At 28.5% G+C, this 14927-nt stretch overlaps 9 protein-coding genes across 9 annotated transcripts; 4 read left to right on the top strand and 5 right to left on the bottom strand.

Moving 5' to 3' along the window:
- Positions 1-419: 419 nt before the first annotated feature.
- GO595_004488 (putative elongation factor 1 beta) lies at positions 420-791 on the top strand (the record flags this gene model as incomplete). Its single annotated transcript, XM_067917625.1, has 1 exon — positions 420-791. One exon carries the CDS (start codon positions 420-422, stop codon positions 789-791), a length of 372 nt encoding a protein of 123 aa, XP_067775070.1.
- A 287-nt stretch (positions 792-1078) lies between these two features.
- GO595_004487 (histone H3.2) lies at positions 1079-1495 on the bottom strand (the record flags this gene model as incomplete). The annotated part of the gene is made up of 1 exon (XM_067917624.1): positions 1079-1495. The coding sequence occupies one exon, from the start codon at positions 1493-1495 to the stop codon at positions 1079-1081; it is 417 nt and encodes a 138-aa protein (XP_067775069.1).
- A 168-nt stretch (positions 1496-1663) lies between these two features.
- GO595_004486 (histone H4-3) lies at positions 1664-1969 on the top strand (the record flags this gene model as incomplete). Its single annotated transcript, XM_067917623.1, has 1 exon — positions 1664-1969. The coding sequence occupies one exon, from the start codon at positions 1664-1666 to the stop codon at positions 1967-1969; it is 306 nt and encodes a 101-aa protein (XP_067775068.1).
- Positions 1970-2311: 342 nt separating this feature from the next.
- Positions 2312-2797, top strand: GO595_004485 (ribosomal protein L22; the record flags this gene model as incomplete). Its single annotated transcript, XM_067917621.1, has 1 exon — positions 2312-2797. The coding sequence occupies one exon, from the start codon at positions 2312-2314 to the stop codon at positions 2795-2797; it is 486 nt and encodes a 161-aa protein (XP_067775067.1).
- A 197-nt stretch (positions 2798-2994) lies between these two features.
- On the top strand, positions 2995-4146 carry GO595_004484 (Thioredoxin family protein; the record flags this gene model as incomplete). Its single annotated transcript, XM_067917620.1, has 1 exon — positions 2995-4146. The coding sequence occupies one exon, from the start codon at positions 2995-2997 to the stop codon at positions 4144-4146; it is 1152 nt and encodes a 383-aa protein (XP_067775066.1).
- Positions 4147-4223: 77 nt separating this feature from the next.
- GO595_004483 (uncharacterized protein) lies at positions 4224-6044 on the bottom strand (the record flags this gene model as incomplete). The annotated part of the gene is made up of 1 exon (XM_067917619.1): positions 4224-6044. One exon carries the CDS (start codon positions 6042-6044, stop codon positions 4224-4226), a length of 1821 nt encoding a protein of 606 aa, XP_067775065.1.
- Positions 6045-9878: 3834 nt separating this feature from the next.
- On the bottom strand, positions 9879-10502 carry GO595_004482 (cysteine protease; the record flags this gene model as incomplete). The annotated part of the gene is made up of 1 exon (XM_067917618.1): positions 9879-10502. The coding sequence occupies one exon, from the start codon at positions 10500-10502 to the stop codon at positions 9879-9881; it is 624 nt and encodes a 207-aa protein (XP_067775064.1).
- A 646-nt stretch (positions 10503-11148) lies between these two features.
- Positions 11149-11499, bottom strand: GO595_004481 (cysteine protease; the record flags this gene model as incomplete). The annotated part of the gene is made up of 1 exon (XM_067917617.1): positions 11149-11499. The coding sequence occupies one exon, from the start codon at positions 11497-11499 to the stop codon at positions 11149-11151; it is 351 nt and encodes a 116-aa protein (XP_067775063.1).
- Positions 11500-13842: 2343 nt separating this feature from the next.
- Positions 13843-14448, bottom strand: GO595_004480 (cysteine protease; the record flags this gene model as incomplete). Its single annotated transcript, XM_067917616.1, has 1 exon — positions 13843-14448. The coding sequence occupies one exon, from the start codon at positions 14446-14448 to the stop codon at positions 13843-13845; it is 606 nt and encodes a 201-aa protein (XP_067775062.1).
- Between the last annotated feature and the right edge of the window lie 479 nt (positions 14449-14927).

Genomic DNA, 14927 nt, shown 5'->3' with positions numbered 1-14927 from the left:
ATGAAATTTGTTCATCATGAAATCCAACCACAAAACATCTGTTGCAATTCGCAATAATTAAATGTGTATTATTTTTCTGTGCTACAACAATTTCATCTGAAACAGATGTCACAACATAAAATTCATTTTGAAAAGTAAGTCCTTGATATAAAGCATCTGAGTTTGGTAAAAATGCAGAAGCAAGAGCAGCAAACTCTTTTTGATTTCCAAAAAATCCTGGTGTTGCTGACCAAATTCCACCATCGGGCCCAAACACTGCACCTCCTGTAACTTTTCCTATGAGTGAATCAGCAACAGATATTAAAGACATGATAAAGTCGTTATGGTGGTTTAATATGATCACATTTTTAATAAAGTATTCAATTGCATGACCATATTTTTAACGTTCACATGGCCCAAAATGACTTCACTTTTTTCTAATGTCTGACGATATTGATCCATTTGCTGAAGCAACACCAGAAGAAAAGGCTGCTGAAGAAGAAGCTAAGAAGAACGTTCAAAAGAAGGAAAAGAAGGAAGCTGTTGGTAAGTCAACACTCGTTCTTCAAATCAGCCCAGCTGATACCGAAGTTAACCTTGACGATCTTGAAAACAAGATCCGTACCGAAATCAAAGAAGAAGGTCTCCTTTGGGGTAAGTCCGAAAGAAAACCACTTTACTTCGGTCTTGTTGCTATCCTCCTTGGTGCTGTTGTCACAGATGATGTTTCAGTCGATGGAATCCAAGAAAAGATCGAAAGCTGGGATGATCTTGTTGCAAGCACTGAAATCATTGCATTCCAAAAGATCTAAATAAAGATTTTATCTTTTTACAGTTCACTTGTTAATAATTTATTTCTTACTTCTTTTTATTTTTAGTGTTTGTTCTTTTTAGAGGGAAAAAAAATTAATTGCTAATTAATACTTATTTGTACAATTTTTATATTTGAAATAATCATAAGTAATTACATTAAATATATATTGAATAACACACCAGAAATAAATGCATTTATTAGCTTTTATGAGACTAATTAAAATAATTATCAAAAAAAAACTTTTTATGTTCTGTTCTGTTTATTTAAAATGAAACTTTAAAAGCTTTAATTACGTTCGCCGCGAATTCTTTGTGCAAGTTGAACATCACGTTCCATGATTGTGACACGGTTAGCATGAATTGCGCAAAGGTTAGTATCTTCAAAGAGACCAACAAGATAAGCTTCTGATGCTTCTTGGAGAGCTGCAATGGCTGATGATTGGAAACGAAGATCACCACGGAATCCAGAAGCGATTTCACGAACAAGACGTTGGAATGGAAGCTTACGGATTAAAAGATCTGTACTCTTTTGATATTTACGAATTTCACGAAGAGCAACTGTACCTGGTCTGAAACGATGTTGCTTTTTAGCACCTTGTGAATCAACAACTGGTGTTGATTTACGAGCTGCCTTAGCACCGAGTGACTTACGTGGAGTCTTACCACCGGTAGATTTACGAGCTGTTTGTTTAGTACGAGCCATCTCTAAAAAATGATGACAAAACTTTACCGGGAAATGGCGCCATTCCTATCCTTCCAACGTTCAAAATAAATGAAAAATCCAATCAATTTATGTGGACCTAAAACGACATTAAAAATATATATTTTGGCGCTAAAAATGAAGGAGATTGGGAAAGTGCCATTTTAATTCATGTCTGGAAGAGGAAAAGGTGGTAAAGGTCTCGGTAAGGGAGGTGCTAAGCGTCATAGGAAGGTTATGCGTGAAAACATTCAAGGTATTACAAAGCCAGCCATCAGAAGATTAGCTCGTCGTGGTGGCGTTAAACGTATTAGTGGTGATATATATGAAGAAGTCCGTGGAGTTCTTCGTCATTTCCTTGAAAATGTTATTCGTGATTCAGTTACATATACAGAGCATGCAAGAAGAAAGACAGTTACAGCAATGGACGTTGTTTATGCACTTAAGCGCCAAGGAAGAACATTGTATGGCTTCTAAATAAAATTTAAAACGATATTTCTAAGAAATATTATTAAAAATTATTTTTTAAATGGTTTCTGTCAATTCAAATTATCTCCTGAATGAACAAAGTGAAAAGAACATGAATTCCATTATGTAGAATCAAATAGAATATGTTTGATTTATTTAAATGCTTTCGATAAAATAAACTTATGTTTAAATTAATTCCTTATTACTACTTTAATTACTGAAATGTGTAGCTTCGCCACAACAAAGCAGAATAAACGAATCGCAAATCTATTTAATTGACCAAATAAGCTCTGAAATAAAACAGTTTTTTCTGATAGTCAACGGTTTTCACGGTTTGGCCGATCCTTTCTGATGAAGTACACCTACAAATCCACTGGTGCACCAGTTCTTAAGGCCTGCACACCCACTGAACGTGTTCACTTCAAGCCAATGTTCGAAACAGGTCGTGCCATTAAGGGAATGAAAGTTACCAAGGCACTTGCATATCTTGAAGCTGTTATCGAACATAAACGTGCTGTTCCATTCTTCCGCTATAATGAGGGCATTCCACACCACGCCCAAGGCAAGGAATGGGGTTGTCCATCTTCAAGGTGGCCAGAAAAGTCAGCCAAATTATACATCAAACTTATCAAGAACGCATTAGCAGGTGCTGCACAAAAACCAGAAGTTGATGTTGATAACCTTGTTGTTGCTCATGTTCAATGCAACTATGCAAGAATGTATCGTTATCGTCGCATTCACCAAGCACATGGTCGTGTAAAGTGTTATGCTTCACCACCAACAAATGTTCAGATCGTCCTTGCTGCACCAACAAAACCAGTCAAAAGCGCTAAGTAAATATCGTTCTGAATAATTAAAAATACCTTGATGTAGTTTGATCATATTTGGCAACTTTATTAGTTTTTTTATTGCTCAGTAACTTAGCGAAAACTTCTCTTATTTTTTAAGTTTTCAACAAAAGAGAAAACATTTAGCGAACGTTTATGAATTTTTGATAGAATTATGATCGTCAAAGGAGTTATGATCGTATTAAAATGATCTTTTTCTTCATTCCTTCAGTAATATCAATTTCAATAGAATTAACACGTGAAAACTTTGATGAAGTAGTAAATAATACAGATAATAAACCAGTTTTCTTGAAGCTTTGGGCAACTTGGTGTCCACACTGTAAGAAATTCCAACCTGTTTGGGAAGAATTATCAAATTCAGAAAAGCTTCTTAACGATGTCATATTTGCAGAAATCGAGTGTGAAAGTAATCGAGAACTTTGCTATAAGTTTCAAGGACAAAATTTCCCTCGCATATATTGGATGGATAGAAAGCAAAATATAAATGTTCAATACAATGGCCCTCGCACATACGAACATTTTACCATGTTTATTCACAAGCAATTAAATTTTCCATTGATTCCAGTTGAAAATTTAACTGAATATCAACAAAAATCAAATGAGACGACATCATTTGTATTTCAAATTCCAATTGAAGATAAATCCAAAATTACACTTTCCAAATCTATAGCAACCAAATTCCGACATTATGAATCCCAGTTTTTACTTCTCAATAGCGATAAGCCGAAGCTCATTGCTCTTACGTCACCAGAGCGCACTGTTGAATATCAAGGCATTTGGAGCGAGTCTGAAATCTCAAATTTTGTTAAACTCAATTCCCTTCCATTTCTTACAACTTTCTCTGCGGCAGCTATAAAGCACTCTGAGCTTGAAGATCTTCCTATTTTCATAATACTTAATCGCACTCTATCGTCATCACTAATTGATCTTGCAGATCAAGTTGCATCACACTTTCTTGTTGCAAAAGCTAATTGCGACAATCAAGCATGGATCTGCAGATACACATCTATCGATCTAAACGCCACTGTTCCACAGTTTGTTATCTTCGACCGAAGAAATCGAATTTTTTGGGTCGATCGCGAAAATAACAAAACAAACGAAGACGTATTACAATGGATGAACAACGTGATCAAAGGCACAGCTAAAAAAGAGGGCCCAGGACGCGGATTCTTCGGCCCAATGCGCGAGAGAGAATATGAAGAAAGAGCAATGGGACAAGAAGGAGGAGCAAAGGTGCAAAACATTGTATTCGTTGTCATCATTTTGCTGGCCGTCGCAAGCTTTGCTTATGACATGGTGGCAAACAGAAGGCCTAAGAACAAGAAGAAAGAAGAGTAACGATTTATTATACAATAAAACAAAAATGTGTTTCTGAGTAATTTGATCGTTTTAGCCGCTACGATACATCGTTTAAACTATGATTCGTTCGTGGAATTTGATGTACTGTTGTTGATTACTGTGAAATTATTGGTGGAATTCAAGACTGCGTAATTATCAGTACTATTGTAGGTGGTAAAATTATCAGTAGTGTTGGATATGATGGCACTTTTGCGATTTGGTATGAGAGTTATTGGTTCTTGAAGTAGAAGAACTTTGACTATCATAACAAACAGCAAAATTAGCGCCCATATGAAAAGTATCATGAAAGCAGTGGATTCGCATTTTTCAAATTCAAGATTCTGATGTGAGGATTTGTGACCTCTTCGGTGGTGTTTCCTTGCACTGCTTTGTGGATGCTTTGAGTTTCCTTTGATTTGTTTTGATGGAGAATGATCATTTGCAAATTCTTCATCATCAAAAATAATGCCTCTTTCAACAATTTCCGCATTATCACCTTCGTTTTGCATATTTGATTTATTTCCGATGTTGCCTTTGTTGTTAGAGCTTTTTGGTGTTTGTGGATTAGATATATCGAAGTGTACCTTTAGTCGCGATTTTGATGTCGCATCATCAGCCTTGTCACTGTCGCTTACTTTCGCAGGTGATTTGCCATTTTTGGTTTTTCCTTTTTTGGAATTATCTTTTTGATTTGAATCATTATTTTGGTCGTGTTTCTTGTTTAACTCATCATCTCCAGTTTTCGCTTTTTGATTCTTCTCTTTATTTTTATTATTTTTTTCGCGATTGCCGAAATCTTTTTGATTAGCATTTTTCAAAATCGGTGTAGGCTGGTATGAATCGAAGTCCATTTCCTCGTCACTGCTCCTTGTGTTTCTTTTGACTGATTTCTTGAACCTATCGATCTCAGGATCAAATACTTTTCTATCGAGTGAGAAATTCTTCCCAAGTTGTTTTATTTTAACTTCTCTAGCTTTGTCATCGTCACCATCTAGTAATGGGGATAGAGTATCTCTTGATGGAGTTGATATACATCTTTTCTTGATTTCATTGGGAGAACGCCTATCGGCAAAAGCACTTTTAACGCTTTTGGCGGTTGCGCTTTTCAATTCGTTTATCGTAATAACGAGTTTTCTGTGCGTTTTGGCAATTTCACTGTCGATGTCATTTAGAAGGTCTGTCTGTCTTTTGAGGTTTGAGATATAATATATAATGTTATCAAGTGCATCTTCAATTGTTTGGATAGATTCATTTTGTGATTGTTTTGGTAAAGTTGATAAATTAAATATTTTAACATATTTTGTTGAAACATTGTTACGAAAGTTACGAAACTGATTTCGCATTTGCTCGAGATTACGTATCTTCTGCTCATCACTGGAATTAGAAGAAATAATTTTTTCAAAATGATTAGTGATGGTTGAAAAGTCCTGAATTGTTTTATTAGCAATGAGGTTATGATCTTTTTTGGGAACTGTTGCAGTTGGTGGCAATGAAATAGCCTCGTTAAACAAATTAAAAATGAGATTTAATAAATCCTTGATCTCACTTATAGCATAATTGATGGATTTGTTACTGGCAATTTCACGTAACACCTCGGTAAACATATTCCAAAATGACCAGAATTGTTCTATTTCTTCATTGTCATCAGGATCTTCTTCAATATGTAAGAAAGAATCTTTCATTTCATCTAATAACTCATTGTAGCTTTCTTCTTCCTCTTGAGGCAATGCAGCTGGTGCTCTATCAAATTTTGCTAAAATGTTATAAATGTTTCTTTCTTGAACTTTTGTTGGGGAAGAATATAACCGAAACTCAATTTTTTTCATGGAATCTGTTGATTTTGCGATGCCCTTTTTTGAGTTTAATTTTTGCTTTTGCGAGTTGATGATCTGATCCATTTTAGTTTTTAACGGCAGAACCAAAATTGACATATTCAAATTTCAATAATTTTTGAAAAAGTGTTATCAATAATTTTGTGCATGAGCTAACAATTCAAGACAGAAACCGTTTAATTTTTAAATCCGCAAAACAACAAAAACAAAAAAAAGAATATATTTTTTTTCATCAGGTTAAAGTTGAAAATTGTTATTTGATTTAAAGTATCAAAAGAAGGTAGAAGTTGTTACAACAAAATATTTCTAATCTGACCTTTACCCTTATTTTGATGAACAATCAATACATTGTCACTTTTAATTTAAAAGCAATCACTGTCAGACAAACTTTGAGAAAATGAAATGTACGTTTATTATTGGAAGTTTAAGATCTACATTAAAAATAAAACTAAAAATGTTGTTGGAAACCAGAGAAAATTAAAGCATCAGAAAGAAAATAACCTTGATAATTAATGTGTATTGGAAAGTTTTTGGGAGTTTGTTATGAATTGATTTTTAATTTTTAGATCCAAAAGCAATTTAAATTAAATAAACATGAGCATTTGTGTGTCTTGTTGAACATTTTATTTTTGGATGAAACGATCCATTTATTGATCATTTATACATTTAAGTATTAGATTTTTTGAATTAATATATGGTCGATTATTTAGAAATCCGTTAAGTGTCACTTTTAACCGTCGTCCGACTTTTTGTATGGTTTATGCGAAAGTGTCAAAGAATAACGAAATTTTTGATTTTGCAAAAACGTTTTAATCAAATTCAAATTAAATAATAAATTAAGAAATATTTAAGGATGGATATTAAAATATTTTATTGAAGCGGCCATACCCGATTGGATACATCCAGCTCCATTTCGAACCTGGAAATTAAGCAATCGCGGGCCATATCAGTACTAGGCTGGGAGACTTCCTGGGAACGTATGGTGCTGCTTCCTTTTTAATTTATTTTTACATTAATATGAAATTATATTTTTTTAAAGAAATTATTAAATATAAATGTTTTATTTATTTATTTATTATTAATAAAATTATTTAAAAAATTTATATAAATAATTAATAAAATTACTTTAATTTTTATAATATTATATTTTTAATTATATTAACATGATTATTAATGATTATTAATGATTATTAATGATTATTAATGATTATTAAGTTGTTTAATAAAATAAATATAAAATTTATTTAATTTACATGTTTATTTAACAATTTTATTGTTGTTCTTTTGTTTCTTTAGGTTCTTCCTTAGTTTCTTCTTTAGGTTCTTCTTTTTTTCTCTGTATTTTTCTGATTTAATTGCAGGTTTTTTCTTCATTTTTTACTACCAATAGCTTCAATACCACGTCTTAAAGACCATTCATTTTCAAATGCATCAATTTCATCTTCACCTACATTATGCCATGTTTCTTTAGTTGTTTTCTTACCTTCTTTATCTACAACTTCATCGACTTGAACCCAACGATTACCAATTCTTTTTAATTTTTAGAAATATAAGTCTTTTTCTCCATCATTAGTTTGTTCACGAATTTCTTCGAATTTTTTCATTACCATTAAAGTGTCTTTGTGAGGGATAAGTTCTATAATAATTTTGTGGTCTATAATTTTCAGGCTTTTTTAACAATCTTTTGTTGTGTTTCTTTTATTTCTTTCTTAAGTTCTTCTTCTTTAGGTTTTTTCTTCTTTTTTGTTCTTTAGGTTTATCTTGTTCAATCATATTATTAAATTCTTCATCAAATGCATCAGCAAACAAAGAATTTAAACGACGTTCAAGATTATTAAAGTATCTGTTCATCGCATTAAATGGATGATAAACTCTTATTGGTCTGTATTCCACGAATGGATCATAAAATGGATCAGTAAAATAACCAAACATAATTAAAAAATGAATTAAACTCTTAATTGTTCATTTAGAATAAATTAAAACATTTATCAATTGAAATTTTCTTAAATTAAATGACCGATCAATTAGTTATTAAAATATCTTTATCGTCCGACTTTTTGTATGGTTTATGCGAAAGTGTCAAAGAATAACGAAATTTTTGATTTTGCAAAAACGTTTTAATCAAATTCAAATTAAATAATAAATTAAGAAATATTTAAGGATGGATATTAAAATATTTTATTGAAGCGGCCATACCCGATTGGATACATCCAGCTCCATTTCGAACCTGGAAATTAAGCAATCGCGGGCCATATCAGTACTAGGCTGGGAGACTTCCTGGGAACGTATGGTGCTGCTTCCTTTTTAATTTATTTTTTACATTAATATGAAATTATATTTTTTTAAAGAAATTATTAAATATAAATGTTTTATTTATTTATTTATTATTAATAAAATTATTTAAAAAATTTATATAAATAATTAATAAAATTACTTTAATTTTTATAATATTATATTTTTAATTATATTAACATGATTATTAATGATTATTAATGATTATTAATGATTATTAATGATTATTAAGTTGTTTAATAAAATAAATATAAAATTTATTTAATTTACATGTTTATTTAACAATTTTATTGTTGTTCTTTTGTTTCTTTAGGTTCTTCCTTAGTTTCTTCTTTAGGTTCTTCTTTTTTTCTTTAGGTTCTTCTTTTTTCTCTGTATTTTCTGATTTAATTGCAGGTTTTTTCTTCATTTTTTACTACCAATAGCTTCAATACCACGTCTTAAAGACCATTCATTTTCAAATGCATCAATTTCATCTTCACCTACATTATGCCATGTTTCTTTAGTTGTTTTCTTACCTTCTTTATCTACAACTTCATCGACTTGAACCCAACGATTACCAATTCTTTTTTTTTTAGAAATATAAGTCTTTTCTCCATCATTAGTTTGTTCACGAATTTCTTCGAATTTTTCATTACCATTAAAGTATCTTTGTGATGAATAAGTTCTATAATAATTTTGTGGTCTATAATTTTCAGGCTTTTTAACAATCTTTTGTTGTGTTTCTTTTATTTCTTTCTTAAGTTCTTCTTCTTTAGGTTTTTCTTCTTTTTTGTTCTTTAGGTTTATCTTGTTCAATCATATTATTAAATTCTTCATCAAATGCATCAGCAAACAAAGAATTTAAACGACGTTCAAGATTATTAAAGTATCTGTTCATCGCATTAAATGGATGATAAACTCTTATTGGTCTGTATTCCACGAATGGATCATAAAATGGATCAGTAAAATAACCAAACATAATTAAAAAATGAATTAAACTCTTAATTGTTCATTTAGAATAAATTAAAACATTTATCAATTGAAATTTTCTTAAATTAAATGACCGATCAATTAGTTATTAAAATATCTTTATCGTCCGACTTTTTGTATGGTTTATGCGAAAGTGTCAAAGAATAACGAAATTTTTGATTTTGCAAAAACGTTTTAATCAAATTCAAATTAAATAATAAATTAAGAAATATTTAAGGATGGATATTAAAATATTTTATTGAAGCGGCCATACCCGATTGGATACATCCAGCTCCATTTCGAACCTGGAAATTAAGCAATCGCGGGCCATATCAGTACTAGGCTGGGAGACTTCCTGGGAACGTATGGTGCTGCTTCCTTTTTAATTTATTTTTTACATTAATATGAAATTATATTTTTTTAAAGAAATTATTAAATATAAATGTTTTATTTATTTATTTATTATTAATAAAATTATTTAAAAAATTTATATAAATAATTAATAAAATTACTTTAATTTTTATAATATTATATTTTTAATTATATTAACATGATTATTAATGATTATTAATGATTATTAATGATTATTAATGATTATTAAGTTGTTTAATAAAATAAATATAAAATTTATTTAATTTACATGTTTATTTAACAATTTTATTGTTGTTCTTTTGTTTCTTTAGGTTCTTCCTTAGTTTCTTCTTTAGGTTCTTCTTTTTTCTCTGTATTTTCTGATTTAATTGCAGGTTTTTCTTCATTTTTACTACCAATAGCTTCAATACCACGTCTTAAAGACCATTCATTTTCAAATGCATCAATTTCATCTTCACCTACATTATGCCATGTTTCTTTAGTTGTTTTCTTACCTTCTTTATCTACAACTTCATCGACTTGAACCCAACGATTACCAATTCTTTTAATTTTAGAAATATAAGTCTTTTCTCCATCATTAGTTTGTTCACGAATTTCTTCGAATTTTTCATTACCATTAAAGTATCTTTGTGATGAATAAGTTCTATAATAATTTTGTGGTCTATAATTTTCAGGCTTTTTTAACAATCTTTGTTGTGTTTCTTTTATTTCTTTCTCTTTTTGTTCTTTAGGTTTATCTTGTTCAATCATATTATTAAATTCTTCATCAAATGCATCAGCAAACAAAGAATTTAAACGACGTTCAAGATTATTAGAGTATCTGTTCATCGCATTAAATGGATGATAAACTCTTATTGGTCTGTATTCCACGAATGGATCATAAAATGGATCAGTAAAATAACCAAACATAATTAAAAAATGAATTAAACTCTTAATTGTTCATTTAGAATAAATTAAAAACATTTATCAATTGAAATTTTCTTAAATTAAATGACCGATCAATTAGTTATTAAAATATCTTTATCGTCCGACTTTTTGTATGGTTTATGCGAAAGTGTCAAAGAATAACGAAATTTTTGATTTTGCAAAAACGTTTTAATCAAATTCAAATTAAATAATAAATTAAGAAATATTTAAGGATGGATATTAAAATATTTTATTGAAGCGGCCATACCCGATTGGATACATCCAGCTCCATTTCGAACCTGGAAATTAAGCAATCGCGGGCCATATCAGTACTAGGCTGGGAGACTTCCTGGGAACGTATGGTGCTGCTTCCTTTTTAATTTATTTTTACATTAATATGAAATTATATTTTTTAAAGAAATTATTAAATATAAATGTTTTATTTATTTATTTATTATTAATAAAATTATTTAAAAAATTTATATAAATAATTAATAAAATTACTTTAATTTTTTTTTTTTTTTTTTTTTAATTATATTAACATGATTATTAATGATTATTAATGATTATTAATGATTATTAATGATTATTAAGTTGTTTAATAAAATAAATATAAAATTTATTTAATTTACATGTTTATTTAACAATTTTATTGTTGTTCTTTTGTTTCTTTAGGTTCTTCCTTAGTTTCTTCTTTAGGTTCTTCCTTAGTTTCTTCTTTAGGTTCTTCTTTTTTCTCTGTATTTTCTGATTTAATTGCAGGTTTTTCTTCATTTTTACTACCAATAGCTTCAATACCACGTCTTAAAGACCATTCATTTTCAAATGCATCAATTTCTTCTTCACCTACATTATGCCATGTTTCTTTAGTTGTTTTCTTACCTTCTTTATCTACAAATTCATCGACTTGAACCCAACGATTACCAATTCTTTTAATTTTAGAAAATATAAGTCTTTTCTCCATCATTAGTTTGTTCACGAATTTCTTCGAATTTTTCATTACCATTAAAGTATCTTTGTGATGAATAAGTTCTATAATAATTTTGTGGTCTATAATTTTCCAGGCTTTTCTAACAATCTTTGTTGTGTTTCTTTTATTTCTTTCTTAAGTTCTTCTTCTTTAGGTTTTTCTTCTTTTTGTTCTTTAGGTTTATCTTGTTCAATCATATTATTAAATTCTTCATCAAATGCATCAGCAAACAAAGAATTTAAACGACGTTCAAGATTATTAGTATCTGTTCATCGCATTAAATGGATGATAAACTCTTATTGGTCTGTATTCCACGAATGGATCATAAAATGGATCAGTAAAATAACCAAACATAATTAAAAAATGAATTAAACTCTTAATTGTTCATTTAGAATAAATTAAAACATTTATCAATTGAAATTTTCTTAAATTAAATGACCGATCAATTAGTTATTAAAATATCTTTATCGTCCGACTTTTTGTATGGTTTATGCGAAAGTGTCAAAGAATAACGAAATTTTTTTTTTTTTTTTAACGTTTTAATCAAATTCAAATTAAATAATAAATTAAGAAATATTTAAGGATGGATATTAAAATATTTTATTGAAGCGGCCATACCCGATTGGATACATCCAGCTCCATTTCGAACCTGGAAATTAAGCAATCGCGGGCCATATCAGTACTAGGCTGGGAGACTTCCTGGGAACGTATGGTGCTGCTTCCTTTTTAATTTATTTTTACATTAATATGAAATTATATTTTTTTTTTTTTTTTATTAAATATAAATGTTTTATTTATTTATTTATTATTAATAAAATTATTTAAAAAATTTATATAAATAATTAATAAAATTACTTTAATTTTTATAATATTATATTTTTAATTATATTAACATGATTATTAATGATTATTAATGATTATTAATGATTATTAATGATTATTAAGTTGTTTAATAAAATAAATATAAAATTTATTTAATTTACATGTTTATTTAACAATTTTATTGTTGTTCTTTTGTTTCTTTAGGTTCTTCCTTAGTTTCTTCTTTAGGTTCTTCTTTTTTTCTTTAGGTTCTTCTTTTTTCTCTGTATTTTCTGATTTAATTGCAGGTTTTTTCTTCATTTTTTACTACCAATAGCTTCAATACCACGTCTTAAAGACCATTCATTTTCAAATGCATCAATTTCATCTTCACCTACATTATGCCATGTTTCTTTAGTTGTTTTCTTACCTTCTTTATCTACAACTTCATCGACTTGAACCCAACGATTACCAATTCTTTTAAATTTTTAGAAATATAAGTCTTTTTCTCCATCATTAGTATGTTCACGAATTTCTTCGAATTTTTCATTACCATTCATATATCCTTGCGCTGCATAATTTCTATCGTAATCTTGTGGTCTATAATTTTCAGGCTTTTTTAACAATCTTTTGTTGTGTTTCTTTTATTTCTTTCTTAAGTTCTTCTTCTTTAGGTTTTTTCTTTTTTTTTGTTCTTTAGGTTTATCTTGTTCAATCATATTATTAAATTCTTCATCAAATGCATCAGCAAACAAAGAATTTAAACGACGTTCAAGATTATTAAAGTATCTGTTCATCGCATTAAATGGATGATAAACTCTTATTGGTCTGTATTCCACGAATGGATCATAAAATGGATCAGTAAAATAACCAAACATAATTAAAAAATGAATTAAACTCTTAATTGTTCATTTAGAATAAATTAAAACATTTATCAATTGAAATTTTCTTAAATTAAATGACCGATCAATTAGTTATTAAAATATCTTTATCGTCCGACTTTTTTGTATGGTTTATGCGAAAGTGTCAAAGAATAACGAAATTTTTGATTTTGCAAAAACGTTTTAATCAAATTCAAATTAAATAATAAATTAAGAAATATTTAAGGATGGATATTAAAATATTTTATTGAAGCGGCCATACCCGATTGGATACATCCAGCTCCATTTCGAACCTGGAAATTAAGCAATCGCGGGCCATATCAGTACTAGGCTGGGAGACTTCCTGGGAACGTATGGTGCTGCTTCCTTTTTAATTTATTTTTTACATTAATATGAAATTATATTTTTTTAAAGAAATTATTAAATATAAATGTTTTATTTATTTATTTATTATTAATAAAATTATTTAAAAAATTTATATAAATAATTAATAAAATTACTTTAATTTTTATAATATTATATTTTTAATTATATTAACATGATTATTAATGATTATTAATGATTATTAATGATTATTAATGATTATTAAGTTGTTTAATAAAATAAATATAAAATTTATTTAATTTACATGTTTATTTAACAATTTTATTGTTGTTCTTTTGTTTCTTTAGGTTCTTCCTTAGTTTCTTCTTTAGGTTCTTCTTTTTTTCTCTGTATTTTCTGATTTAATTGCAGGTTTTTCTTCATTTTTACTACCAATAGCTTCAATACCACGTCTTAAAGACCATTCATTTTCAAATGCATCAATTTCATCTTCACCTACATTATGCCATGTTTCTTTAGTTGTTTTCTTACCTTCTTTATCTACAACTTCATCGACTTGAACCCAACGATTACCAATTCTTTTAATTTTAGAAATATAAGTCTTTTCTCCATCATTAGTTTGTTCACGAATTTCTTCGAATTTTTCATTACCATTAAAGTATCTTTGTGATGAATAAGTTCTATAATAATTTTGTGGTCTATAATTTTCAGGCTTTTTAACAATCTTTTGTTGTGTTTCTTTTATTTCTTTCTTAAGTTCTTCTTCTTTAGGTTTTTCTTCTTTTTGTTCTTTAGGTTTATCTTGTTCAATCATATTATTAAATTCTTCATCAAATGCATCAGCAAACAAAGAATTTAAACGACGTTCAAGATTATTAAAGTATCTGTTCATCGCATTAAATGGATGATAAACTCTTATTGGTCTGTATTCCACGAATGGATCATAAAATGGATCAGTAAAATAACCAAACATAATTAAAAAATGAATTAAACTCTTAATTGTTCATTTAGAATAAATTAAAACATTTATCAATTGAAATTTTCTTAAATTAAATGACCGATCAATTAGTTATTAAAATATCTTTATCGTCCGACTTTTTGTATGGTTTATGCGAAAGTGTCAAAGAATAACGAAATTTTTTGATTTTGCAAAAACGTTTTAATCAAATTCAAATTAAATAATAAATTAAGAAATATTTAAGGATGGATATTAAAATATTTTATTGAAGCGGCCATACCCGATTGGATACATCCAGCTCCATTTCGAACCTGGAAATTAAGCAATCGCGGGCCATATCAGTACTAGGCTGGGAGACTTCCTGGGAACGTATGGTGCTGCTTCCTTTTTAATTTATTTTTACATTAATATGAAATTATATTTTTTAAAGAAATTATTAAATATAAATGTTTTATTTATTTATTTATTATTAATAAAATTATTTAAAAAATTTA

This window comes from Histomonas meleagridis (genome assembly GCF_020186115.1).
Source record: "Histomonas meleagridis strain 2922-C6/04-10x chromosome Unknown contig_27, whole genome shotgun sequence".
Classification (NCBI taxonomy): domain Eukaryota; phylum Parabasalia; order Tritrichomonadida; family Dientamoebidae; genus Histomonas; species Histomonas meleagridis.
Note: the sequence above shows the minus strand (reverse complement) of the source record. Positions and strands in the feature narration are given on the sequence as shown.